The following is a 27,113-nucleotide window of genomic DNA, read 5'->3' as shown; positions in this document are numbered from 1 at the left end:
TCAGTGTGTGCTGGCGTCATCCCAGTGCATGCGCAGGGTGGGGGGGCTCATCTCCGCGTCGGCCATGGCGGAGAACCACAGTGACCGATGCGGAAGAATAGAGTGCCCCCACGGCACAGGCCCGCCTGCGGATCGGTGGGCCCCGATCGCGGGCCAGCCCACCGCGGAGACACCTCCTGGGGCCATTGCACAATCTTCTCTGAGCTTCCAGTGCTGTTACCAGGCCGCCCTTCCGAGGCCCCTGGAGGCCGCCCGCGCAGCGATGTCCTGCCGGTAAGTACCTACTCTAATTTACGCCAGCGGGACCAGCCGAAAACGGGCGGACACTCGGCCCATTGCGCCCCTGAGAATTGCCAGGGCCGCCGACCGGTGCAGCGCGATTCATGCCGCCCCCCAGCGATTCTCCGACCCGGTGTTTATTGATAACACGTAACTGTCGACATGGACTAACTCCATGCTTGCTTCTATACAGGTCTCTGTCCAGTCCACAACTGATTCTAGTCTCAGGTCATGTATCTCTTTCCATCACACTGTGGGCGGTACTTTTTTCCCAATCACACATTAACTCTTTCTATGCCAGAACCCTTTTATTACATAACTCCATGGGCATAAAGCCCTTCTTCAGGACCTACAAATAATCAGGATGGACATGAAAGACAGATGCATTTGCTTCTTAGTCACTCTAATAGAACACATCTTTAGACTGCATTCATGTTTTTCAAATATTGACCTGTACAGACTAAAATTCCCAAAGGATTCAGTAACAGAACTATGCACTTGCCTGCAGCCAGACTTGTAAACCAGCCCAGCACAGACAGAACTTTGTCAATAGCTATGATGATTACAGCCACATTGATTTTTGTTTGGCAGGCTCTGTTCAGACAAGTGCGAGAGATCTCAATTACATCTCCCAATCTTCAATACGCACTTACTTCAGACAGGTCACTTAGATATTGTTTGGCAGTATCAATGATTTCATTAATTTTCCTCTGGAAAGCAGTTAAAAGAAAGATAAGGACTTCTACTTCTCCTGTCCAACAGAATTCCCACAAGCAGAGCATAACTGACTGAACTAGCAAGGCCATGTGTGCCCATACTTCCCACGCCATTCATTCATGAATAGAAAGGGCTAACACCGCAAATAGAAAGGGCTACAACTCTTAAGGGCAGGAAAATGAACATCAGCTTAATACACTGACAACAACCGGGACAACAATCCTGCAATGGTCAAGTGTCCTCATCATTTGAAGGATCAGTAAGGATGTCAACTCTGTCATTATTATACAGCCAAAGGCAAAGGCCTGGGGAGAGGAATGCCAGAGCTGCTGCCAGAATCCACAAGTTGGTGACACTTAAACTGGAATTAGTGCCAGTGAAGTGAATGCAGCTATGACAAATTGTCCAGCCACTGTTGTCGACCATATAATGAACAATTGTGCCATGCAAAGGGGATCCAACAATTGAATAGATAGACAAAGACAGATCGTGACAAGTAAAAGGAGATGAGGCCCACCATCAGATAGCAGAATTGGCTGCACAATGAACAACTCAATCTGAAAAGATCAATAGTGAAATTTACAGAGAAGGTAAATGTTAATTTGATTATCCCTGCAATGGACACCTGTCATCTTCACAGCTACTGAAATAAAGGATTATGTTCAGTGGGCGTTGCCATACATGTATGACCCAGGTATGAAAGTAATTTCTCCCAAAATCGTAATCTGGATCATAGCAGGATAAATTCCAGTACCAGTCATCCAAACATTAACTAACATTTGCTCAAGTTCACTCCAGTGGAGGAGAATGGTGCATGTCTTTGTCTTTTTCACGGCGAAACCCCCAACTTTGTGCACCCCTAGCTGCCATCGCTGTTGTAACATGAGATGTAGTCCGATAGTTAAAAAGGAATCTTACCAGTGGCGTGTCCAGAGAGCCCGCCGTCTGCTTCTGCATGCCTCTTTTAAATGAACCACCCGTTTGGCGTGGCCGTTAGATGACGGGTGATAGAGAGCAGTTTGCATGTGTCTGATTCCGTTCATCCATGCGAACATGGAAATTTCTTTGCTTGTGAACGCTGTCCCATTGCCGCTGACCAGAACTTCAGGGGTCCTAGGAGTGCTGAATAATCACCTCAATTTCTCGATGGTGAGACTCAATGTGGTGGAGGCCATCTTGTGGACATTGAGACATTTGGAATGGGCGTTCACAAGCAAAGAAATGAACCCCATAAATGACCCGGTGAGGTCAGTATGCAGTCTCACACAGGGGCACCCTGGTCATTCCCAGGGGTAGAGGGAGGATATAGGTGGGAGTTTTTTGGTGCTCCTGATACGCTGGACAAGTATGCACGACTTGCTCGATGTCTCGATTGATTCCAGGCCACCAGATGTAACTACAAGCCAGCATCATCATTTTTGTGCAAGTCCATCATGATCAACTCCTGGCCCAGCTGTGAAATGCCACGTGAGCACTCCATGCTCAATTCTTGTAGCTTTTAGGCATAAGGCTGTAGGGCTGCTGGGGTGTCCCCTGTAACCTGTCACATAACAAGTTAATTGGGATTGTTTTGTGTCCAGGCATGTATTTGTACAGCCATCATTGGTACGGTGTCTATGAAGTAGAAAGTCGCCACAACATCATCGGCACTGATGGAGACAGGGGACTCACGGGCAGCGGGAGCCGACTGAGGGCATCAGCATGGACTATCTGGGACCCAGGCCAATAGTGACACATATATTCATGTATTATGAGCAAGAGTGCCCAACGCTGAATTTGGGCCAAGGCTATGGGGGGAATCCACTTGTCCTCCTTAAAGCGACCCAGCAGAGGCTTGTGATCGTAATTATGAAGAACTGTCGCCCGAAAAAATACTGATGAAATTTCTTTACTGCAAACACCACCACCAAGTCTTCCTTCTCTATCTGAGCATAGTGGCGCACCGCGTCCACCAGGATTCTAGATGTGAATGCAATGGGGCACTTTGTGCCATCATTCAATCTATGGGCCAGCACCGCCCCGATGCCATGGGCGGAGGTGTCGAAAGTGAGGACAAGTGGTCGTGGTGGGTGAATAGTTGAGAGTATGGCAACTGCCTCTTCACCCCAGTGAGTGCCTCTTCCTGTGGAGTACCCCAGGACCATTTTTGGTTGTTCTTTGACAAGATGTGCAGGGATACCAACAGAGTGGTCAATTTCAGAATTAATTTTCCGCAGTAATTTACAAGACCATAAGACATAGGAGCAGAATTAGGCCACTTGGCCAATCGAGTCTACTCCGCCATTCAATCATGGCTGATATTGTCTCATCCCCATTCTCATGCCATACCTAAAGATCTAAAAGCCTAAGACCAAAGGCCGAAGGTCTCAAGACCAAAAAGTGATCGTAGCTCTGTGGCATTCCTTGGAGTCGGGACCCATTGTATGGCCTGAATCTTCTCCTCCACAGGGTGCAGGCCACCTTTGTCCACCTTATACCACAAGTAAATCACAGCATTCACTCTAAAAAATACATTTGCTCCTTTTCAGGCAGGCGCAAACCTGGGAGAATCGTCTGAGAACTTCCTCCCGGGTTTCCAAGTGCTCTGTCGCCCCATAATAAGCACATTGTCCAAATATACTGCTACCTTTGGCAGTCCCTGAAGTATGCCTTCCATCGTACTTTGGAAGATCGCAGGAGCTGAAGAGACCCCAAACGGGAGGCGGGTGAACTTGAATAATCCCCTTTGGGTGTTTATATTTGGATCCTTTCGACATGCGGAGTCCAGTTCTAACTGCAGATAAGCATGGCTCACATCAAGTTTTGTAAAGGAGTACCCTCCAGCCAGTTTTGCATACAAGTCCCCCACCCTGGCATAGGAAACGGCCCAGGCAGTTAGTCTGTATTCCCCGCAGAGATGAACAGACTTGTCTGGTTTTCTCACCAGTACCACAGGTGCGGCCCACTCTACAAATCGTGCTGGGCATATGATTCCCAGACCTTCAACTCTGCATCTACCTTCGTGAGTAAGGCGTAAGGAACCGGCCGTGCCCTGAAATATCTCAGCTGAGCCTCTGGGTTTACATAGGTGCGCGCCTCAGATCCATTTATCTTGTCCGGGACCTCTTGGAATACCTCTGGATATTTGCCGAGGAACTCATGCAGGTTTCCAGTGCCCATCCGGAAAATATGCTGCCAGTTGAAACAGAGGACCCGTAGCCAATCACGCACCAGCTGGTTAGGTCCCGGCCCCCGCACTACGATCAAAGGTAGCCTGACTATTTGCTGTCCGTGGGTCACAGTGGTTCCTATGGTGCTCAGTGGTTCACCCGTTTAAATGTCGCCAATCTGTGCTTGGTGTCACACATGGCTAGTTTTTACGACTCCTGTGTGGAGTTAGCGAAAGATTTACTGACCAAGGATGGAGACTGCGGCTCCTGTGTCCATCTCCATTCATCTGCAATGTGACTCACATCAGCCCCACCTTCAGGGTTGTGATGTAGTTTAGCTGCATCATGTTGTCTTCCTCAGGTGAGGTCACATTCAAAATCCTGGCTCGAGGTGACCTCATCGCCTGCCCTATGCCCACGTGCCTGGCAATATGGCCAGAATTCCCCTTAGTCCTCGGGGGAGGTGTTCGGCTGGTCTGAAGCGGCTCCCGAATACTGAGCCCAATTGCGGTATTATACCATTGGTCGTTGCTTTGGAGATGACCTGTCCATTTAGGCACAGCCCTGGGATGTCACAGCAGTCTGATATAGTGGTCGGGTAATCCATTTCTCCACGGGACAGCGCTAGCTGAATGGCCTGCTTTAAATCCAATGTGGACTCCGCCAACAGCTTCCTTTGTGTGGCCATATTATTGATTCCACACACAAGCCGATCCCTCAACGTTTCAGATAGGGATTGCCCGAACTCGCAGTGCTCTTCCAGCTGCCTGAGATGGGTCAAGAAATTAATCACTGACTCACCCAGAGGTCATGCAGCCGTGTTGAACCAGAACCAATGTATAATAACTGATGGCTTTGAATCATAATGATTAGACACCAGTGCAACTAATTCCTCAAATGACTTGGAGTCCAAAGATGCCAGATACATAATCTTTATATGACCAAAGGTCAGAGCCTCGCAAGCGGTTAGGAGAATTACCTTTTCCCGGTCTTTTCGAAATTTGCCATTGGCCTCTAAAAAGCATCTCACCTGCTTTGCATATTGAGCCCAATCATCCAGGCCTCTTTCAAAGACCTCGGGCAGAATTCTCCTCTCCCCACGTGGCGTGGGAGAATCGTGGGAGAGCCTCCTGACATTTTTAACGCCCCCCTGGCGCCCCACGGGATCCCCCCCCCCCCCCCCCCCCCCCGGGCTTGGAAAAATCGGCGCTCGACGTTTTTCACGGCGAACGGCGATTCTCCGAGCCCGATGGGCCGAGCGGCCGGCCCTTCACGCCCGTTTCACCACGGCAGCAACCACACCTGGTCGCTGCATTTGTGAAACGGGCGCCAGATGCCCGTTTGGGGCATCTAGGGGCCCGATTGACACGGGGGCACCACAACTGTGCTCGGGACGGGACAGGCCTGCGATCGGTGCCCATCGATCGTCGGGCCAGCGTCCAAAACGGACGCACTCTTTCCCCTCCGCCGCCCGGCAAGATCAAGCCGCCACGTATTGCTGGGCGGCTGAGGAGAAAGACGGCCACCGCGCCTACGCGGTTTGCACCGTCTGCGCGATGAAGTAATCCGCGCAAGTGTGGGTTGGAACCGGCAACCCGCGCATGTGTGGATGACCTCACAAATGCTCCGTTTTGCGTGTTATTTCCGGCGCGCCGAGGTCGCGGCCGGGAAAGACGGAGGCCCGCTCCTAGCCCCCCGGGTGGGGGTGAATTAGGTGCGGGGAGCGGGCCCCGAGGCCGTCGTGAACCTTGGCCGATTTCACGACGGCCATCCCGATTTTTATCGGGAGCGGAGAATTCCGTCCCTCCAATTTATCAAAAAGTGACATCTTTGAAACCCCCTACGCCGTGCCGGAGAATCGCTGCAACCATGCCACGCCGTCCCGACGCCAGCGCGTGATTCTCAGAGGTGCAGAGAAATGGGGCCATTTGCGCCGGCGCATTTGACACGGTGCCGGTCGTGGGCCGCTGTACGAGGCTGGGCCACTGATTCTCCGGCTCGGATGGGCCAAGCGGCCACGCGATAAAAGCAGAGTCCAGCCTGTGCCGTCCACACCTGGTCGCTGCCGGCAGGAACACTGCTCGAAAGGTCAAGGGGTGGCCTTTTGGGGGGGGGCTCCCTCCCCGGGGGGGGGGGGGGGGCACCAATGCGGATAGGGTCTGGCTCGCAATCGGGGCCCACCGATCGGCGGGCCGGCCTCCTCTCCCCGGGCCTACTTTGTTGCGCGTCTGGCCCCAGAACCCCCGTGCCATGTTGCGCTGGGCCGGCCCGTTCCATAAAGCCACCGCGCATACGGGGGTTGGCGTGTTGCCACTGCGCATGCATGGGTTGGCGCCGCCCCCAGTGTGCGCCAGGAATTGAGGCTGGAGCGGCATGAACCACTCCAGCGCCGTGCTGGCCCCCTGTGGGGCCAGAATCGCTAGTCCCCGCACCCGTTTCGCACCATCATGAAATGTGACGCCGTTCATGATGACGCGGACACTCTGTCCCATGATCGGAGAATCGTGCCCCCAGTTCCTCATCCTGTTGCACAGCAGTGTTCCAGAGCAGCTGGGGTGTCCTGAAGTAGAGTCCAGAGTTTTCTTTTTCCTTGTCGCCAGTTTAATGATCAGGAAGGCAGCGGTAGGAATGTCAAAAGGATTTATTTAACAGAACATAAAATCTGCCTACTTCAGTAACTAGTTACACTTCACAGTCCCCTTTGACACAACCAACAAGCTGGTCTCTGCTCAAGCTGGGTTTTATGCTCAATCTTACGATCCACTACCTGGGAAGCTCCTATTCCACAAGCCCCATGGGGAGATCAACTATTTCCCGGTGGGCCTTGTGGGGGTTATTACAGTAGCCTATCGTTTGTATAGTACCAAGTCAGTACATTAATTAAGGAAGATATGCCTCCGTTATGATTTGGGTCAATGGGGACACCACTGCTGTCGGTATTTATTTATGGCAGTGTTCATCTTGATGCTGCCTGATGCTCTCAAAGGATGCCATGAAATATATTTGCATACAATCCTTGGAAATCCAAATCCCTGGGTTCAGCAAATGAAAAAGTCTACAAGTTGGCTCTCTCAAAACATTATCATAGAAATACTCTCCCCTGATGCTTTGCATAAGTTTAAGTAGACATATATTGGCACCAAGCAAAAGAAGAAATCATTAGTCAGGATGTCCAAAAGCTTGGCCAAAGAAATGGGCTCAAAGAATTGTATTTCTGGTTGAGAAAGACATGAAGAGGATTTCTGGATGGAATTCAAGCCTGGAAATGACAATGGCATGCAGGTTTCAGCAGCAGATGGGCAGAGATGTGTTTTGTGTTGTAGGTCAAAATGGATGGTATTTGTGTTGGCGAGGCTACGTGGATGAAATTGCAGCTCAGACCTAATGGGATTCTGAAGTTGTGAATATCCTGGGCTGGATTCTCCATTATTGAGACTATGTCGCCACGCCGGCGTAAAAGTGGTGGAGTTTTCCTCCTGAAATTCCTGCAAAAAAGTTAAACGAATTCCAAGCCCTGTAGAGGGCTAGCAGGGACCTGAAGTGAATCTCCCATCTTTTGCTGCAGATACGGGCCCTCGCACTTCCGGGTCAGAGGCCGCGCATGCGCACAGCAGCGGCCTCTAGCAGCTGCGCCGAGCTCCATGGCGGACTCGGACTGCGGAGTCAGACTGAAGAAAGACACCCCCGAGCAGCCGCGCACCCGAGCCTCAACCCCCGCACATTAAATCCCTGGCCGCCTATAAGGTCTCCAATCCACCTGCCCCCGACCAGGGCAGCCGCGGACTGAGTCCACAGCTGCCATGCGAGCATCCCGATCGGCAATAGGTGGTTAGTTCCACCCCATCGGGAACTCGGCCTGTCGGGAGCAGAGGTTTGCTGAGCTGGCCTCTGGCAATGACCCTCTGGCTGTGCGGCGTACTCCACGGTGATGCCGAATTTCGGTGCCCGGAGAATCGCCGAACGGGCACCGGGCCCGATTACGGCATCAAACTGCATTTCCCTGATTTTGACGTCGGGCTGTGGAGAATCCAGTTCCCTGTTTCAACCTGATACAGTGATCAGGGAGGAGTTTGGAAATAATGGCAAGTATACAGAATTGTGGCAGAGGTTATGGACGATGTCTTCTCAATACTGAATGCATATTTTGGTCGGAAAATTAGGATGCGACATACTCTGTGCAATATAAGATTCTAAATGGTGTCAAGGAGACAGAGAATCTCGGATTGCAGATACAGAGATCACTAAAAGTAGTGGTACAGGTTAGTAAGGCTAGACCAAAGCAAACAAAGTACTCATTCATTTCTAGAGGAATGTAATTGAAAAGCAGAGAAGTTATGTAAACTTATATCGAACCCTTGTTTAGCCACACTTGGCATAGTGGGGACTGTTCTGCTCTCTATATTATAGAAATGGTCTTGAGGCCCTGGAAAAAATGCTAAAATGATTTGCCTAAATGTACCAGATTGTACCTTCGGCTTTATTAATTTATGTCACTATTTTTAATAATATAAGTATCAGAACTCCCAGATTCCTCTACTGCTCCAATTTAATTAGAGCAGGCTGGGGTTCTTTCCTCCAAAAAGAGAAGATTGAGGGATGACCTGAATTTAAGATTACAAAACAGTTCAATCGGTAGACAGAAACTTTTCCACTACAGTAGTGAGCGAGACAAAAACAAGATACACAAGCATAATATAGTCAACCAATCAATCCAATAAGGATTTCAGGTCACAGGTTTTTCTTCAAAGAGTGGTTTGAATGATGGAACTCGCTCGCTTAAAGAATAGCTAATGCAACTAGCACAGTTGCTCTTCAGGGGAAGTCAGATAAACACGTGGCAGAAATATATAGGTGGACATATTGGTTGAGTTCTATGAATACGGATGGGAGACGATTCATGTGGAGTATAAATACTGGCATGAGACCTTTGGGCTGAATGGCCTGTTCCTGTGTTTCTGGCCATTCCCCTCAGAGGGATCTTCTCGTCCCGCCAACAGCAACCCCCCCCCCCCCCCCCCTGCCCCCCCTTCCCTCACCCCTGCTCAATGCGGGTTCCCCAGTGGCACAGCATGTGAACAACAGGAAACACTGTTAATAGCCGCGGGACCAGAAGATCCCGCCACCACCAATGACAGGCCACCTCCGTTGGGAAGGGGGAAAATTCCACCCTTTGTAGCTGAAATGATACTATGGACCAGACGAAATTGAGAAATAGATGCATTCAACAGGTTGAACAATAAGTTATTGGTACTTCAGGAAGCCTGGGCAGAAGAACAACCATGGATTCCTTGAAACCCAGGTTGGTCCAGGGACTTGTCAGGGCCAGCTGTCAGGCCCCGGCGAGGGGGCTTGGGTTAGGGCAGGCGAGGTACGGTGGAAACAAGGAGGGAAAACTGGGAGGCCTCCAATAGCACTGGGGGCCTGCAAAGGAGGGATTCTCTCCCCCCCCCCACCCACACTTTTACAGGCCTACAACCCACAAATTCACACCTATCAGGCTGCAGGTTGGTCCCTGGCCTCTCCCACAGCCCATTAAATTTGTGCAGTGGTGGGATGAGGCTGTTAAATCGGCATTAATTTCCCACTTCATGGCCTCACTAGAGCCACGGGCAGGCAGCTCACCCAACACCTCCACACCACCCATGGGTCCACCCGCCTGCGTTCCCACCCATGGGTGGCCTGTAAAATTGAGCCATTAACTCCGTTTCCAACTGCAAGGATGCCTCTTCACCTGCATTTTGTTTTCACCATGTTCGGTTTTTATTTTATTGCATTTTCAGAAGAGGTCAGCCTCTTGTTTTATGGCATTGCCACCACACACATCAGTTTAAAACATCCCGGAATATTATTAATTAACTTTTTAAATCCTTTTTTCTGTCAGTTTCTGGTTTTGATTTGAATATTTGCCCGCAGTGAACATGTAGACAGGAGAATGTTTTGAAGGAGTTGCTGAGAGCACTGCTGTGAGGGAGATGAATGAATGCACACTTGAACTAACAGAATTGCTGCAATACCCTCAGTTAATGGCTGTCTCTGTTTATAATTCAGCTCCCTCACACTATTAGCTTCATTGGATCAGAAAACCAATTCAGCAAACAGTGCTGTTAACTTGATTTAAGCAAAAAATCGAGGTCAACAGAAATGGGTTGAGCAAAACTGTTCGCCATAATATTTCAATCGTGCCTTTTCTTTCGAAAAAGAGATTAACCTTATTTCGGCTGATACTTTCCCATCTTGTGGGCACAGACTTATGCTGGCATGTGATCGCACAGCGGACTGGCCGTCCTCACCTTCGTAATTTCCGTGGCCGCTCTACACGTCTGTGTCCAGCAGTTTAATATTGCCAGGCTATACAATTGTCGGGGCATCACATTTGAACCCAAACCTGTGCTCACTTCATTCCCGCACATGCACTTTGTGTCAGAGATCATTAGATTACGCGCCGAGAGAAGAACCTTGGTTGATTTTTATTTCCTCTCTCGGCAAGGTCAGGAAGACTGCTCCCAGTACCCCGACGCACACAAGGGAATGAATCCTTAACCTTCTGATTTTTATGGCTCGGAACTAAAGCAGCACCTTTCTCCATTAGGCCACAGCAGGTGCTAAAACACAGCTTTTAAAGAGATTAGAATACACTCCATTTTAGCATCTAATAGAATGATCAATCATTATGGCGGAAATGAACATTTAAGACTACTTAGATATGACCTTACAGAAAGGGCCCTACCTTGTAAAAGAACAAACTAACAAACAAATTAGCAATGACATTTTAATGCATTTTTCACTGTACACTTAATAAATATACTGTTAAATGGAATAGACCATGGCTCATTATATGTCCAGTTTTTAACATATGAAGGTCAATTCTACAACCCTATGAACTGGGAAAGCTGATGTGCAACTGATACAGAGGGAATACTGAATTCCAAGAGCAGGCCTTGTGCCAGTTTATTTCCAGCCTGTAATTCCAGGGTCTTCTATTTTAAGTAACCTGAAACACTTGTGTTCAATTTTTGAATGTTATCATGAACGCAGATTTAAAAGAAAAACATTTAAATTCAGCCCAGTACAATCCAGTAAAATTTGGGCGGGATTCTCCGGCCACTTCCGCCCGGTGACCAGAGAATCCCGCCTGAGGTCAGTGGAGTTCTCTATTCTATGCAGTTTGCCAGTGGCGTTCTTACGACGGGCTGGCGGTAGAATCCAGCCCTTTGTGTCAGTCTTTGAGCGCGATTCTCCCAAAAAAGTTAATTTGTGGCGGGTTTTTCAGGATGTTACCCACTGGCTCTTCCGTCGAGTTCCGCACCTCAATTCAATGACATTTAGTCCATTTTCTGGGCCCTGGGGCGTTTCTCACTGGATTAGCTCACACTTTTATTTTATTTGTAGCACTGGGTAGCTGAACTCAGAGATCGGGCCGCCATATTGAAAGGGTACCTGAATCTCTAAGTGAGCTTGTGGGTTCCCCTTACTCCCCACCCATGGGCAATGTCACCCCCCACACACATGGACATTACCCACACCCCTCAAGTGAGGAAGTAGTGATCACAATATAATAAGATTTAAGGCAATAATTAGCTGGTATGGGAATTGAACCCACGCTGTTGGCCTTACTCTGTATCATGAACCAGCCGTCCAGCCAACAGAGCTAAACCGGCCCCCGGTCTTATCACTAAGACCACTTATTTCTACCTCTGTAACATTGTCCAACTTGTCTTGTCTCAGTTAATCTGCTGTGAAAACCCTTGGTTCCTGCTTTCATTACCTCGAGGCTATTCCAATGTCTCTGATCTCCCACTTTATGCCCTCCTACAACTTTAGGTCATCTAAACCTCTGCTGCCCATGCCTTAATTTGCACTGATGCACCATCAATTGGACTCGAGTCGTAGTGAAGTTCCAAACAACAGGCTTTAATACGCAAGATGTGAGCCTGGCAGTGGTCATACACAGAAAGGCCGACCGCCAGCCAGTACGAGCTCTTATACCCCGCCTTGTAGGCGGAGCTACCAACCTCTCAGCCAATCGGCGGGGAGTCAATGACCAGCCACAACTAATTGGCAGAGAGGCACATGACTTGCCTGGGCCAATGGGCAGCGAGGCTGCTGTACCAATGGCAGCTTGGTTCTCCGGTAATATGATCTCTCTAGCCATACTACCGCATGCAATGTCTGAAGCAGATGAACTGTTTAAACCAATGCTGAACTAGGCCAGCAAACATTACACGAACAGCTTCTAATACACAGCCATCAAACACAAGAATATTTCTCTTCCAATGAGGCAGACAGTACAGCCATCTGTTTCCAGATTATACAGCAATGTTACTGTCTGTTACAGTGGAAGAACTAAACATTTCTGCAGCAAGTTTGGATGGAAACCAAGCACCTTTGCCAAATGTTCAGTTGTCCCCGTAAAATCCCATTTGGCACACTTTTAACATTTTCTCTGATGCTCCAAGGAAAGGCTAACCGGGCTTGTGTCACGTGGTCCAAATTGGCTAAGTATTATTGGGTCAAATGTTTGAGATGTTAAAACGGAAAATGATTCTCTTTTCTCTTTCAGAAATTTGTGAGGTAGATTGTGGCAAGCATGGCATATGTTTAGATGGGATATGCCACTGTGAGAAGGGTTGGGGCAGCCTTACTTGTGACCAGCATGAATGCCACCCACGGTGCACCGAACATGGAAAATGTAAGGATGGCAAATGTCAGTGCAGTCCTGGCTGGGAGGGAGAGCACTGTACTGTTGGTAAGAAAAGTCCGGGTGCTTTGTCAGCTTAAAAATCAAACTGTTTTATCAGTGTTTTATTCCTTTTCATTGCTCTTGCCTCAAAAGATTTTTCTTTTTCTTTCAAGCACAACATTTGGATAACGTTGTAAAAGGTAAGGGTCAGTCCATAATATATCTTCACTCAGCTACAGTGATATGACTTTCAGAATGTTTACTCGGTCAACCTAATCCAACATCAATTTTGAAGATGAATATTCTTTAAAAGGTCTTGCAGCATTATAGAAACAAATAGCAAAATGGGTAGTAAAAGCTATATCCTGGATTATGAGGGTATTCAGGCTTCAGTCGAAGTAAAACTCTGGAGAGATGTGGGCCTGCCAATTCACCCATTTTACACTGTAGCACAATGTGAGATACAGCCACAGATGTGCTGAATCCTCCCTAAATGGTGCACTACATTTTGAAATGAAAATGGCTTATTGTCACAAGTAGGCTTCAAATGAAGTTACTGTGAAAAGTCCCTAGTCGCCACATTCCAGCGCCTGTTCGGGGAGGCTGGTACGGAAATTGAACCGTGCTGCTGGCCTGCCTTATCTGCTTTAAAAGCCAGCGATTTAGCCCAGTGTGCTAAACCAGCCCCAGGGTGGTTCATCAGGGTGAATTGGCAGCCCCACATCTCTCCAGAGTTTTACTTCGACTGAAGTCTGAATACCTTCATAATCCAGGATATAGCTTTTATTACCCATTTTGCTATTTGTTTCTATAATAATTCTCTCATCACAAACTGTCATTTCAGAACACATAAAAACCTAAGAAATAGGAATGGGAGTAGGCCATTCGGTCCTTCGGGCCTGCTCCACCATTTAACAAAATAATGGCTGATCTTCTACCTCAACTCTATCTTCCTGTGCTAACCCCTTGGCCCTTAGTTCCCCGGTCCTCAAAAATCTATTGGTCTCTGTCCTGCAAATATCGAAAGACTTGACCCCATGGCCTTCTGTGGTATAGAATATGAAAGATTCACACCCCTTTGTGTGAAGACACGTCTTTTCATCTCTGATCTAAATGGCTGACCCCTTGTTCTGAGACTGTGGCCTCGAGTTCTAGATTTCCCAGCCAGGGCAAGCATCTTTTCAACAGTTACCCTGTCAAGTAACTTAAAAAATGTATATTTTGATTAGATTAGCTCTCAGTCTTCTCAACTCCAGGGAATGTGGGCCTAGACTACACAATTTCTCCACAAAGCTCAATTCTCTCATCCCAGGAACTAATCCAGAGAATCAGTGGTGCACTTACTCTAGATCAAGCATGTCCTTCCTTAGGTAAGGAGACCAAAGCTTCACATGGGGCAGCACGGTAGCATGGTGGTTAGCATAAATGCTTCACAGCTCCAGGGTCCCAGGTTCGATTCCCGGCTGGGTCACTGTCTGTGCGGAGTCTGCACGTCCTCCCCGTGTGTGCGTGGGTTTCCTCCGGGTGCTCCGGTTTCCTCCCACAGTCCAAAGATGTGCGGGTTAGGTGGGTTGGCCATGCTAAATTGCTCGTAGTGTCATAAAAAGTAAGGTTAAGGGGGGGTTGTTGGGTTACGGGTATAGGGTGGATACGTGGGTTTGAGTAGGGTGATCATGGCTCGGCACAACATCGAGGGCCGAAGGGCCTGTTCTGTGCTGTACTGTTCTATGTTCTATTACTACAGGTGTGGCTCCATCAATGCCCTGTATGATTGAAGTAAGCCTTCTTTACTCTTATATTTCAATCCCTTGGCAACAAAAGCCAACATATAATTTGCCTTGCTAATTGCATGCTGTGCCTGCATATTAACTTTCTGTTATTCATGTTCGAGGACACCAAGTCCCTTTGAATGCACACATTTCTCAGTCTACCACCATTTTGATTTTAAACTTCACACTACATCACATTATATTCCATTTTCCATGTTCTTGCCCACTCTTTTATCCTATCATATCCCTCTGCAGCTTCTTTGCATCTTCCTCGCTGTTTACTTTTCCATCTCACTTTGTACCGTCAGCAAACATGACAGATTACATTCAGTGCCCTCATCTAAGTCACTAACATAGATTTTAAATGCTAAAGCCCATGTACTTGTATTCTTGTAGGACCATACTAGTTACAGCCTGCCAAACTAAAAATGCCCTGTCTATTTCTGTTTATTAACCAATCCTCAGGCCATGCTAAATATTTCCCCCAATCCCATGACAGTTCTAATTTTGTGGAATAACCTCTTGTGTGGCACCTCATTAAATGATTTTTTGAAAACCCAAATACACTACAGCGACTGAGTTCCCCCATATCTATCCCACTGGTCACATCCTTGACAAATAGACTTGTCAAGCATGATTTCTCTTCATTGATTCATTCTCTGTTTAATCATATTCTAATTTTCTAAGTGCCTTGCTATCACATTGCTATTAATAATTTATTCTCTAACCTTTGCTGACTATTGATGCCACGCTAATGGGTCTACAGTTCCCTATTTTCTCTATTCCTTCTTTCTTAATTAGTGGGTTATATTTGCTACTCACTCTAGGATGCAGGTCATCAGGTCCAGGGTGGCTGTCACTAGTTAGTCCTATTAATTTCTCAAATACAATTTCTTCACTGATTCTTTTCGGATCCTCATTTTTGCTAAACATTATGACACCCTGCCCAGGGCGCGGTCAATTCCAGCCCCCCCTTGACCCGGAGTTACAACACAATTGAATTAACCAATAGTTCCTAGCAAAATAGCTGAAGTCTTCGGCCCTCGGCTACCCAATAATTACAGTCACCAGGTTTGTAAATTTAAACACAATTAATTTTTATTTATAACAAGAACTAGCATGAAATGATCAGCAAATGCAACTGGTTAACTATTTTCTAATTCCTAATCCCCCACTTTAACTTACTTCCGCCCTATACGCGCACACACACACACACCACTCACGCACACACACACAGATGACAGACAGACAACACAGAGGAGAGAAGAAGGGTGTAAAAATAATAATGAAAGGAATAAAAGTCTTTGTTTTCAGTGGTTGTTTTATAGCTCATCTTCCTTAAATTTAGGCTTTCAGTATGAAGTGTTCACTGTAGATTCATTCAGGTCTCTCTAGTTCCAGAAATATAGCAGCTTTTCTGGAAAGAACACAAGTAAGGGAGAGAGCAGGCCCTTTCCTTTGAGCAGCCAGGATTCAAACTCAACTTTCCTCAGGTCTACGGGCAGCATAGTGGTGCAGTCGTTAGCACTGCTGCCTCACGGTGCCGAGGTCCCGGTTTGATCCCAGCCCTGGGTCAGTGTCCATGTGGAGTTTGCACATTTTCCCCATGTTTGCATGGGTTTTGCTCCCACAAGACAAAGATGGGCAGAGTAGGTCGATTGACCACACTAAAATTGCCCCTTTAAAAAAAGACTTTCCTTTGGTCTCTGGAAATCATCCCATTCAGGCAGGATTCAATCACCACTTGTTACCAGATAGAAAAGGCCTTTTGGTCAATTCATCGTCCACAAGCCAACCGATCGAACCAAGTCCCATTCCATCTCTTGGGTGTCACAAAGTCTGAGTTTGCCTGCTCGAAAACTAGCCCATAAACTATGTTGCAACTTGTTGAATTCCCCATACTCTCTGCTGCTTGACTTAAAGATATTCACTGTATTATCATCGATAATCATTAATCATATTAATCATATTATATTATATTATATTATCATATATCGATAATATTAATCATCGATAGAACAAAAATGATAAGGACAAAAATAAAGAAAGGTAAAATAAGGTAATCAACAGGAAGGATCCTTACATAAATTTAAACCCTTAATTTTCCAGTATTCTGGAATACTTTTGTGACTTCCATTCTGAAAATTTAGTTTAGTCAGGGATATATCTGGACCAAGAGGATCTAGCCTATTATTTGGAGAAACAGGGGTGCTGCGGGGTGGAGGTGCAAGGAGGTTTGGGGGGCATTATATAGGGTGGGGGGGAGATGTCTGTCAGTCCCACGGGAAGGCCAAACAGAATCAATTGTCTTGGACCTTTGCCACAATTGAAGTTCTGGCAGCAAAGTTCTGCCGTTGAGAGTTGCAGTCCAATCTGAGACCGGCAGATCATGATTGCCTCCAGTTCCAATGAAAGCAGCGGTCTCTGGTGACACTGCGCCCACCCAGGGTCCAGAATCATGCTTGGACCACATGCCATAGTTGAGTGAAGGTGGAATGTGGGTCCCAGGTTGCAGGAGAGAGGGTCAGGGCAGGGAGTGGTTTTCGGTGGCGCAGAATGACTGACAATGAGGGAGCCCCGCATCCTGACAGGTTTTGCTGGATGGCCTTGTGAAGGTGCTGGAGACCTGCGCAGACTCCATTTAATCCCTGAACCACCCCTAAATTTAAATGAAAATAAAATGAAAATCGCTTATTATTACAAGTAGGCTTCAGTGCAGTTACTGTGAAAACCCCCTAGTCGCCACATTCCGGCGCCTGTTTGGGGAGGCTGGTACGGAATTGAACTGTGCTGCTGGCCTGCTTGGTCTGCTTTAAAAGCCAGCAATTTAGCCCAGTGTGCTAAACCAGCCCCTGGTTGTGGTTGACTCAGGAATACATAATCCTCTGATTTGTTCAATACATATATTTCCATTTGCCCAGTTTATTATAAAACTGGATCTGATGCTTCTTTTACATAAACCAGAAATAAGTCTTAGAATATTTCACTTTTTCTGTTGCCTCAGTGACGAGATTGTAACAAACAAATATCTTGCCTCATACAACTGTTAGTGCCTGCTACATGAGCTCGCAGTTAGTTTTTATTAACTTAATTTAGGTCCCATGAAAGAAAACCAACAGATGAACAATGTTAGATTAACAGAAGGTTAATTATACCCATTACAGAATACATGTTCTGGTCGAGTGAGCAAGCCTCCAAAAAAAGTCATCAGTGTTTTGGAGCCCAGTGAGAACAACAAGGCGATAACATTAAAATTAATCATTTGACTAACTAAAATGTATTTGCATTATAATTCATTGCTCTTGATAAGTGTTTAGTGGCACAAATGTTAAGGACTTGACACATTCTATAATATAAGATGGTTATTCCTATAATCGAAGGAGGACATTTCCTCAAGATGTGAGAGAAAATAGACAGAGGGCGTGATTTCATGGATAAATTTCAGTGTAATTTTGAGTATGGCTGGGTGTTCCCCACTGGCTTTGTCAGTGAAATCCACCCCGCTATTTAACCACACTTAGGGTGTGATCTACTGGCCCTGTCGTGCTCTCTTTTGAGCGTGACGCGGCCATTAGCACGCAGGAGAGGGCAAAATTGGAAACTGCGCAGGCAACGATCAGTTTATGTCCAACTGGCCCGTTCCCGTTTGCGAGATCAGAATCCAGTTGTGACGTGGTGAGAAACCAATAATCACCAGTTAAGCCCATACCATTAACGGGAACAACCCCCTATCTAATGGCCTCCTCTGATCTAACTGCCTCCCTAGCAAGCGGCCACGCGGGCGACGATTGGTACTTCTTTTTCAAAACGTGAAGCTGGTGAAGTAGTTGCTGTGGGGATCCGAGGAGGTGAGTAGCCATCGTTCTAGGTGGCCAACCAACCCAGGGACACTGGGGTACTTGGACATTCCAGGGAGGGATGGTCTCGGTAGGGAGGTTGGACTGCCATAAGTGGGGGGGGGGGGGGTCAACCATGCCTCAGCATTTGACTGGGACCCAGCTGGGTCCTGGGATTCAGCAGACCTCCGACTGCTGATTTGCCTGGACGTTCCTCCCTCCACCTGATGTGCATCAACAACTGTGTGGTGCTCACTGGATATTGCCCCAGAAGCCTGACCACTAATTTTGCCCCCTTTGGCCCCAGCAGTTTAAGTGCTGCTCCCCATTGTTAGCGGGGGTCTTATGAGGGCGTTCCCGGCAAATCAGCCAGTGAGACAGTCATTTACATTGTGAAGCCCATGGGGCCTCATTAAGGGACTAATTTACATTAGTAAATTAGTAAACGAGGTTACAGCCTCGCTGGGTTGACCGTCAGGAAGCTCGCCACAGTTCCCGCTCACTACCACACTTAGAAACGTTTCCATTAGATCGCACCCTTCGTCATTTTTTTGTACCTTGGGGAGTTTCTCCCCTGTTTAGCTCACATTTAGAAATGTGAGCCAGACCGGCTCCTCAGAGATTGGGCCGCGATTTTGAAAGGGTGCCCTGATCTCTAGGTGAGCTTGAGGGTCCCCTACATCCCCCACCAGGGGCAATGTCAAGCGCCCCACACATGCACATTACCCTACACCCCCTAAGTGAGGACACTCCACTATGGGGTCACTGAGGGCCTTTTCAGGCCTTCCCATGTCCCCTTTTCGGCTCCCCCTTTCTGGCCTCCACCCTTCCCCCCCCCCCCCCCCAACCTTTCGTAGGCCCCTTCATATCTGCCTTTAACCCTCCCTCCACTCTTCTTTCCCCCTCATCCCTCCTTTCTTGGGCATGGTCCCCTCAGGTCCCGGCCCTTGGCAGTGCCGCCCTGGCACCTGGGCACCCTGGCACTGCTGCTCAACCAGCCTGACAGTACCACCTGGACACCATGGCCATGTGGTACACAGTGCCAAAGTACCAGCCTGGTTGTGCCAAGATGCCAGCTGAGAGCCAGTGTGTTATCCTGCCCTGTTCCCGGTCACCCAGGGGCCTCCAATGGCCTGAGTGACCCCCCCAGGTGCCATTCTGCCTGGTCCACGTTGTGTGGACCAATACTAACATCGCCCGGCTGGGGTCTCCTCAGCAAGGCCGATAAATCCCGGGAGCAAGTTACATCAGGCATAGGCATAATTAAGTGAGCAGTTAAGCTTAACAATGCAAGTCTGCATCTCGCCCACAAGATCTTGTTCGATCTTGCGGAGCGTTAAGAATCCCAGAAGAAGCCTTTCACGACTTTTACTGGCCACCTCCCATCCCGATTCCGGCCGGTAAATCGCGCCCAGAAAGTAAAAAATAGGCAGAAAGTAACAATTTTATTATATCGCTTAATTACGAACCCAGAGTGCCATTTATCAAAATCTGAGAACAGAGTTCTTGATCAAACCTAAAGCCGAGATCAATGGCTCAGAGGGGCAAAATATTTGGAATAAGAACTGGCAATAACGCAAACATTTCAGATTATTTTACTTAAAAAAAAAAGTGATGACTAATGTAATAAAAATATTACCTAGCTAGCTATTAACTTAGTAGGTAATATTAGTGGATAAGTTTGCACATAAATTTAAACAAATTAAGTGCACATGAGATCAATCTATCTACATATCTATTTTCACACTATGGTCCAGGGCCCCAAACGCTCAAATGAGGCCAACAACTTACAAAGAACAAAGAAAAATTACAGCACAGGAACAGGCCCTTCAGCCCTCCAAGTCTGCGCCAATCCAGATCCTCTATCTAAAACTGTTGCCTATTTTCTGAGGATCTGTATCCCTCTCCTCCCTGCCCATTCATGTATCTGTCTAGATATCTCAAATGACGTTATCGTGCCCAACTCTATCACCTCCACTGGCAATGCGTTCCAGGTGCCCACCACCCTCTGCGTAAAGAACTTTCCATGCATATCTCCCTTAAACTTTTCCCCTCACCTTGAAATCGTGACCCTTAGTAATTGAGTCCCCCACTCTGGGAAAAAGCTTCTTGCTATCCACCCTGTGTACACCTCTCATGATTTTTGTCGACTTCAATGAGGTCCCCCCTCAACCTCTGTCTTTCTAGTGAAAATAATCCTAATCTACTCAACCTCTCTCCATAGCTTGCACCCTCCATACCAGGCAACATCCTGGTGAAACTCCTCTGCACCTTCTCCAAAGCATCCACATCCTGTTGGTAATGTGGCGACCAGAACTGTATGCAGTATTCCAAATGTGGCCGAACCGAAGTCTTATACAACTGTAACATGAGCTGCCAACTCTTGTACTCAATACCCCTTCCGATGAAGGAAAGCATGGCGTATGTCTTCTTGACCACTCTATCGATCTGCGCAGCCACCTTCAGGGTACAATGGACCTGAACACCCAGATCTCTCTGTACATCAATTTTCCCCAGGGCTTTTCCATTTACCTTATAGTTCGCTCTTGAATTGGATCTTCCAAAATGCATCACCTCGCATTTGCCCGGATTGAACTCCATCTTACATGTGGTTTATTCAGCATAGTTTTTTGCATCTGTTTTTTTTTGTGCATCTATGCTGGGGAGACCAAACACAGATTAGATGGCCACTTTTTTCAAACACCTCAACGAGTACAGCGATGCCACAGGCTCCCAGCCCAACTTATCCAATTTACGGCCTTCTTTAGCGTCCCAATGATGCTCAAAAAAGGGTTATTTCTGACTTTTTAACTTGCTTGTTCCCAACAGACACGGACTTGTTGAATGTTTCCGCCATCTCCTGTTTGTTATTTTAAGATTCATGCGCTGCTTTGTATCCTCACACAGGAGCAGGGCTGTATGAAGTTAGTCTACCCCAAGTGTCTCACTGTTAAAACGAAGGCTCTTATCTTTGACTGAAATGTATTCTATTTTTCATATATGCATATCATAAGGATATATTGCTGTTGCAATATTAATTGATTTATGAGCTGTTTTTCAAAAATTTCTAATAGAGGGATGTCCTGGTTTGTGCAATGGAAATGGAAGATGTACATTGGATCAAAACGGATGGCATTGTGTCTGCCAAGCAGGCTGGAGTGGGACCGGATGCAATGTCATCATGGAAATGGTGTGTGACGATAACAGAGATAATGATGGAGGTATGATGGTATTGCAAATTAGAATTTAAAATTGAAAGGCAGATGCCTCTGTTCTATTCTTTTTAAAATTCATTTTGTTTCAGTCTTTCCCCGAAGCACTGGCTTTTGCTGTAGTTTGATTTCACAAGCACCAAATTCTCCCTTGTGTTCATGCGACCAGACACCAGTCAGAGGAATTGTTCTTCAAACGTGAATCTAGGCAGTGATTTGGAAAAACTATTCAACCAGTAAAGAACCTCACCGCTAAACCCAGTCCTGTCCTCCCAGACATGCACCAATCTGCGCTTACCAGAAGAGGTCGCTGTTTGGAATTTGGAAATGAGGGCTTTGGTGATTTTTTTTGCATACCTCGTCCATGGCCTTGTAGTAACTCAGTGCTAGTTGTCTCGGTGAGGTCAGCTAACTCAACCCAGAGAGGGCTCTATGTGACTTTACGAATGTAACTTCCAAGCAGTTGGCTCTCTGCTATTTCCATTGTTCTTTGGTACACACCTTGACGGTTCACCTAAGGTTTCTCAATAAAGTAAAATTCCATGCTAGGTCGGAAATATCCTTTACCAAAAAAAGGAAAATAAGATCAAAATATTTGATTGGTGGTGGTCTATCCCTAAAATTGTGAAAAGTATTCCTGAGCTGTAGCTTTGTAACCACTTTAACCTTCATGCACTCTGCCCTAAATTCAGCTGTGATTGCAAAAACAAAGGCACAGCTAGGTCCTTCCATTCAATGCAATTAAATTATCAATCTTATTCCTAAGGAGAAAAACTCAATTTGTTTTTTTTTTAAACTGGGTTAGATGCAGTTAAGAGGAGGGTCATTTGACTCATTCCTGGATGAAGGGTTTATCTCATGGAAAAAGGTTAAATGGGTTGGACCGATGCCCATTGGAGTTCAGAAGAATAAGAATTGATTTTATTGAAATATGTAAAATTCTGACGGGATTCGATGGGGTGGATACCAGGAGGGTGTTCCCTCTTTTGGGTGAAACTAGAATGAGGGGATTCAGTAGAAGCCTCCCCTGGGGCTGGTTTAACACAGTGAGTTAAACAGCTAGCTTGGAATACAGAACAAGGCCAATAGGGCGGGTTCAATTCCCGTACCGGCCTCCCCGAACAGGCGCCGGAATGTGGCAACTGGGGTTTTTTCACAGTAACTTAATTGAAGCCTACTTGTGACAATAAGCGATTATTATTATTATTTTAAAACCGAGATGCGTAGAAGCGGTTTCTCTCAGAGGGTTGTTAGTCTGTTCACTTCCTGAGAGCAATGGTGGCTGGGTCATTGAATTTCTTCAAGGCTAATTCAGATAGATTTTTGCTAGACAAGGGATGAAAGGGCCATGGGAGGCAGGCTGGCAAAGAGCAATTGAAACTACAACCAGATCAGCAATTATCTAATCAAATGGCGGAGGATGCTCAAATGACCGACCATTTTATTAAGCCCCATGTTCCTTTGATTCCAAAACTTGCACAGTTGGGAAAAAAATGTAGTTTTATAAAGTCAATCTTCATGGACCTCTTAAAGTTAATTATTATAGATGTTGGAATGCAATTTGCAATCTGTGCCTAACCTCTTCCGACTGATCACTTCTGAAATAAATTATGACCCAGTTAGAGAGTATTGTGATTGTGGTCTCCAAAATTGCTCTTTTTCCTCATTGCTAACTGTCCTCACCACTATTGCCTCCACCCCTTGTTTCCTGCAAGTTTTGAATTCTAACCTGTTTATGATATAGCAGGTTTTTTTCCATGGTAACAGATATTATCAATTATTTACCGCACAGGGATACGTTCCATTATTGATTGCATCTAATTGCAATTCAGAAATAGAAGCTATCACTGAGAAATGTAATTGCAAAATCTTGACTGCAGCAGTTTGTAAAAAGTGTCTACCTGCAACAAATTATCCAATGTCTATATATTTCATTCCTTCAGGGCATAGCTACCAGAATTTCTTAAAAACCCTTGACAATGTTCCCAAAGCTGGAAGCATAGTTGCTGTAGACCAAGCTTGTGGCAAGTGACTAATCTATGGAATTCATACATTCCTTTGGACTGTCACTTTTCAGCTTACTTAATTTGTTCAAATATAACTCTACCCATGCTTAAAATGTGACACGCTAAAGGCATGACTACTCTGACTCACACAATTCCCAGCTATCACTCTGTGTTCTTCGTCTTTTTTGTCATGTTCATTTTCAATATGTGAATGTATTTGCAGATAGGCAATTGAATTCCCAAACTTCAGATCAGTATTTGAGCATCAGTGGTGGACAATACTTTGTGGTTTGTTATTATGATTGGGATCCAATCATACTAGGCGACAAAATGCCTTGTGGTTTTTGAGAAAATTGATACATTTCTCGATTACATTTTTTAGAATGACAAGCATCACTGCATTAAGTTCCATATAGGTTGCTCATTCCCAAGCAAAAACATAGTTCCGCAAACTATACAGAAATTACTATCTACTTTTCCCAAAGGTGGGAGTGGCCCATATTTGAGTGCATGAGAAATGTCCAAATAGCTTGAATTTAAACTCCCTCTCAACATTTATTTGTGCTTTTGGCAATGGCCCTGAATGTGATTGAGTAAAGTTCCAACAACTGCAAGTAAAATGGCCAGGCATCTCCCTACCGGGGACTAAGTCCCCACGCCGGTGGGAAAGCCGGCGGCAACGACTCCGGTGTCAACGGGCCCCCAAGGTGAGGAATTCTCACCCTGTTTCGGGGGGCTAGGTGGACGCCGGAGGGTTTAGCACCGCTCCAGCTGGCGCCGAAGGGACTGCGCAAGTTTGCACATGCGCGGAATGGCCGTTGTGATCTCACGCATGCATGGAACCGCCGTCGTGATTCCGCGCATGCGCAGACCGGCCATCGTATTTTGGCGCATGAGTAGGGGGTTCTCTTCTCCGTTCCGGCCATGGCGGAGCCCTACAGGGGCCGACACGGAAGGAAGAAGTGCCCCCATGGAACAGGCCCGCCCGCAGATCGGTGGGCCCTGATCTTGAGCCAGGCCACCGGGACCAGATTCTCCCCACGGACCGCTCACGCCGACTTACCTGCCAGATCCCGTCATGTGGGACCATGCGTAACCCATGTCGGCAGGTCTGGCCAAAATCGGACGGCCGCTCAGCACATCGGGGCCCAGAGAATCGCCGGTGGGTCTGCTGCCAACGGCCCCCGACCGGCGTGGCATGAGTCCCGCCCCCGCCTGAAAAATGGCGCCGGAGAATACTGCAGCTGGCGTCGGGGTAGCGGCTCGGGATTCTCACCGCCCCCCAGGGATTCTCCGACCCAGCTTGGTCATTATGTTTTTTAATTTTTGAAATTACCAACAATTAAAATCTGAAAGAATGAGACTGCAGGATTTTAAGAGTTATTTTCATTGCTTTATGAAGTAATTAAGCGTTAAAAATTATTTTTTTTTTTAAATTTCGAGTACCCAATTCTTTTTTTTCCAATTCAGGGACAATTTAGCTGACAGCTCCGAGGATTCGGAGTGTCATGCTCGAGATCAGGCTGGCGTGGCTCAGGCTACATTGCTGCAGTATTTGTTTTCAACTCACCCATTTGGTACAAGTTACAGGCCCCTGGCTGCTCACTCTGCTGACTGCTCACTGCGTCCTGTAAATATTCACAGAGCCTCTGATCAGTTGGGATTCCACAGCAGGCCGCCCCTCTGGAAACTCTCAGACTCCAGCTGACCCATCAATGGGATGGGTGTGGCCAAGTGCAATCAGTGGCAAACCAGGTGCTGGTGCCCATCAGAAGTGCAGCCCCACTGCAGGGGGAGCAGAACTTATCACAAACACAGGATACATGCACCGTGGATTTGGCTCCCTCGCTGGCACACTGCCCCTCTCAGGGAAGAGGCAACCCCAGCGACACTATCAGCTAGCCCACTCTGCAGGACCACCAGCTGCCTCCAAGCCCTGCCTGCCCATTGTGCCCCTACTCCCATCCATCGTGCCCCTACTCCCATCCATCCTGCCCCCTGACAGGTTGTCACAACCTGTGTGTCACACCCAGGACCCACATCACACTGCAGTTATGCTCCCAGCAGACACACACTTCCCTCACTCACCCCAATCTGTAGGACCTGCCCACACACAAGCCTCTGAGCATGGAGATGATTGGTGGCACACGATGACCCTCTCCACCGCACAATCAGGTGCCACCCGGCTGGCAGGATAACACAAGGGCCAGCCAATAAGGACACCCATGGTAGATCCACTGAGATGACAGGACAGGGGCTTGTCCCATCGTTGACATGGGTTGCGGCAGACACCGGTACCTGTGTTGACAGAGATGGGTGGTGAGGATGGAGGGTCCCCAGTGCCATTCACTGCAGTGCAGTGATGAAAGCCAAAATATCGGTGGCTGGGGGGGGGGGGGGGGGGGGGGGGGAGACGGATGGCTGAGGCGTGGGGGTGTGTTTGGGTAAGACATGTGGAGGGTGGAGCTGAAGTGAAACTCAAGGCCCCCATGTAGCCTATTGGATCTGGAATGGCAAGAGAATACTCATCTTGCTAACATGTCTTCTCTTCACACACCACCACCCCCCACCCCCCAACCCCCTGCAGACAATGAATTTCGGAGGACAGCCAGGAATGCTTGCTATCTACCTAGCCACGGCTGGCATTGCAAACGCACAAGGCTGGAGGCACAGGCCCTGCTCGGAGAGGACCTTGCAAAGAGAAGCCTGTCCCAGGAGAGCAAGGGCCAGCTGCTGAGATTCGAGTGACGCTGTTCCAATAGGCCGAGGAGGAGGTGCAAAGGAGATGCCTCCTCAGCCCATGTGTGTACTGTCAGCGCCTGTCCTTCTAGGGGATGCCGGACCGCCTGTGCCGCCAAAGTCTTTAGCTAACCAAGGAGACCATGCGCCACCTGTGACAGATGATGGTGCACCCTGGCACTGCAGGGGCTTGGATGACAAAATCCGCTCTCTGTGGCCATCAGGTGACGGTTGCCCTGAACATTTATACCTCTGGGTCTTTCTAGGGGCCGAGCGGGGACCTGTCTGGGACCTCTCACATATCCATAAACAGGTGCATCTGCACTGTGATGGATGTCCTATGCGCCCGGCAATAGACTGTATAAACTTCAATCTGCACCAAACCCACCAGGATTCCCGGGCAGCAGGATTTCCCACATTCGTTGGCATGCCCCAGGTCCAGGGGGCAATCAATGACAAACATGTCTCCCTACGAGCAACAGCTCATCAGGGGGTGCCCTTCATCAATCAGAAGGGCTTCCACTTGCTGAATATGCTACCACCAACTGCACATCATGCACATCTGCAGCCGATGCCCTGGCAGTGTGCAGGACGCATACATCCTACAGCACTCGTCGGTTCTCGGCACCTTCCAGCACTCCCTCAGGTGAGGGGGTGGTTGTTGGGTGACAAGGGTTAACCACTGAGGTCTTGGCTAATGACGCCTGTCCGGAGACCCCAGACCGA

At 47.6% G+C, this 27,113-nt stretch overlaps 1 protein-coding gene across 5 annotated transcripts in view; it reads left to right on the top strand.

Annotated features, from left to right (window-relative positions):
- Window positions 1-27,113, top strand: part of tenm1 (teneurin transmembrane protein 1) — a 1,865,819-nt gene that overhangs the window by 1,633,056 nt on the left and 205,650 nt on the right. For all 5 annotated transcript variants that reach the window (XM_038774907.1, XM_038774908.1, XM_038774910.1 and 2 more), the window contains 3 exons: window positions 12,706-12,891; window positions 12,999-13,025; window positions 21,505-21,651. In XM_038774907.1, the coding sequence (XP_038630835.1) occupies window positions 12,706-12,891; window positions 12,999-13,025; window positions 21,505-21,651 (360 nt within the window). The remainder of the gene's footprint in view (window positions 1-12,705; window positions 12,892-12,998; window positions 13,026-21,504; window positions 21,652-27,113) is intronic.

Source organism: Scyliorhinus canicula, chromosome 17, assembly GCF_902713615.1.
Source record: "Scyliorhinus canicula chromosome 17, sScyCan1.1, whole genome shotgun sequence".
Taxonomy (NCBI): domain Eukaryota; kingdom Metazoa; phylum Chordata; class Chondrichthyes; order Carcharhiniformes; family Scyliorhinidae; genus Scyliorhinus; species Scyliorhinus canicula.
This window is presented reverse-complemented; position numbering and strand designations above follow the sequence as displayed.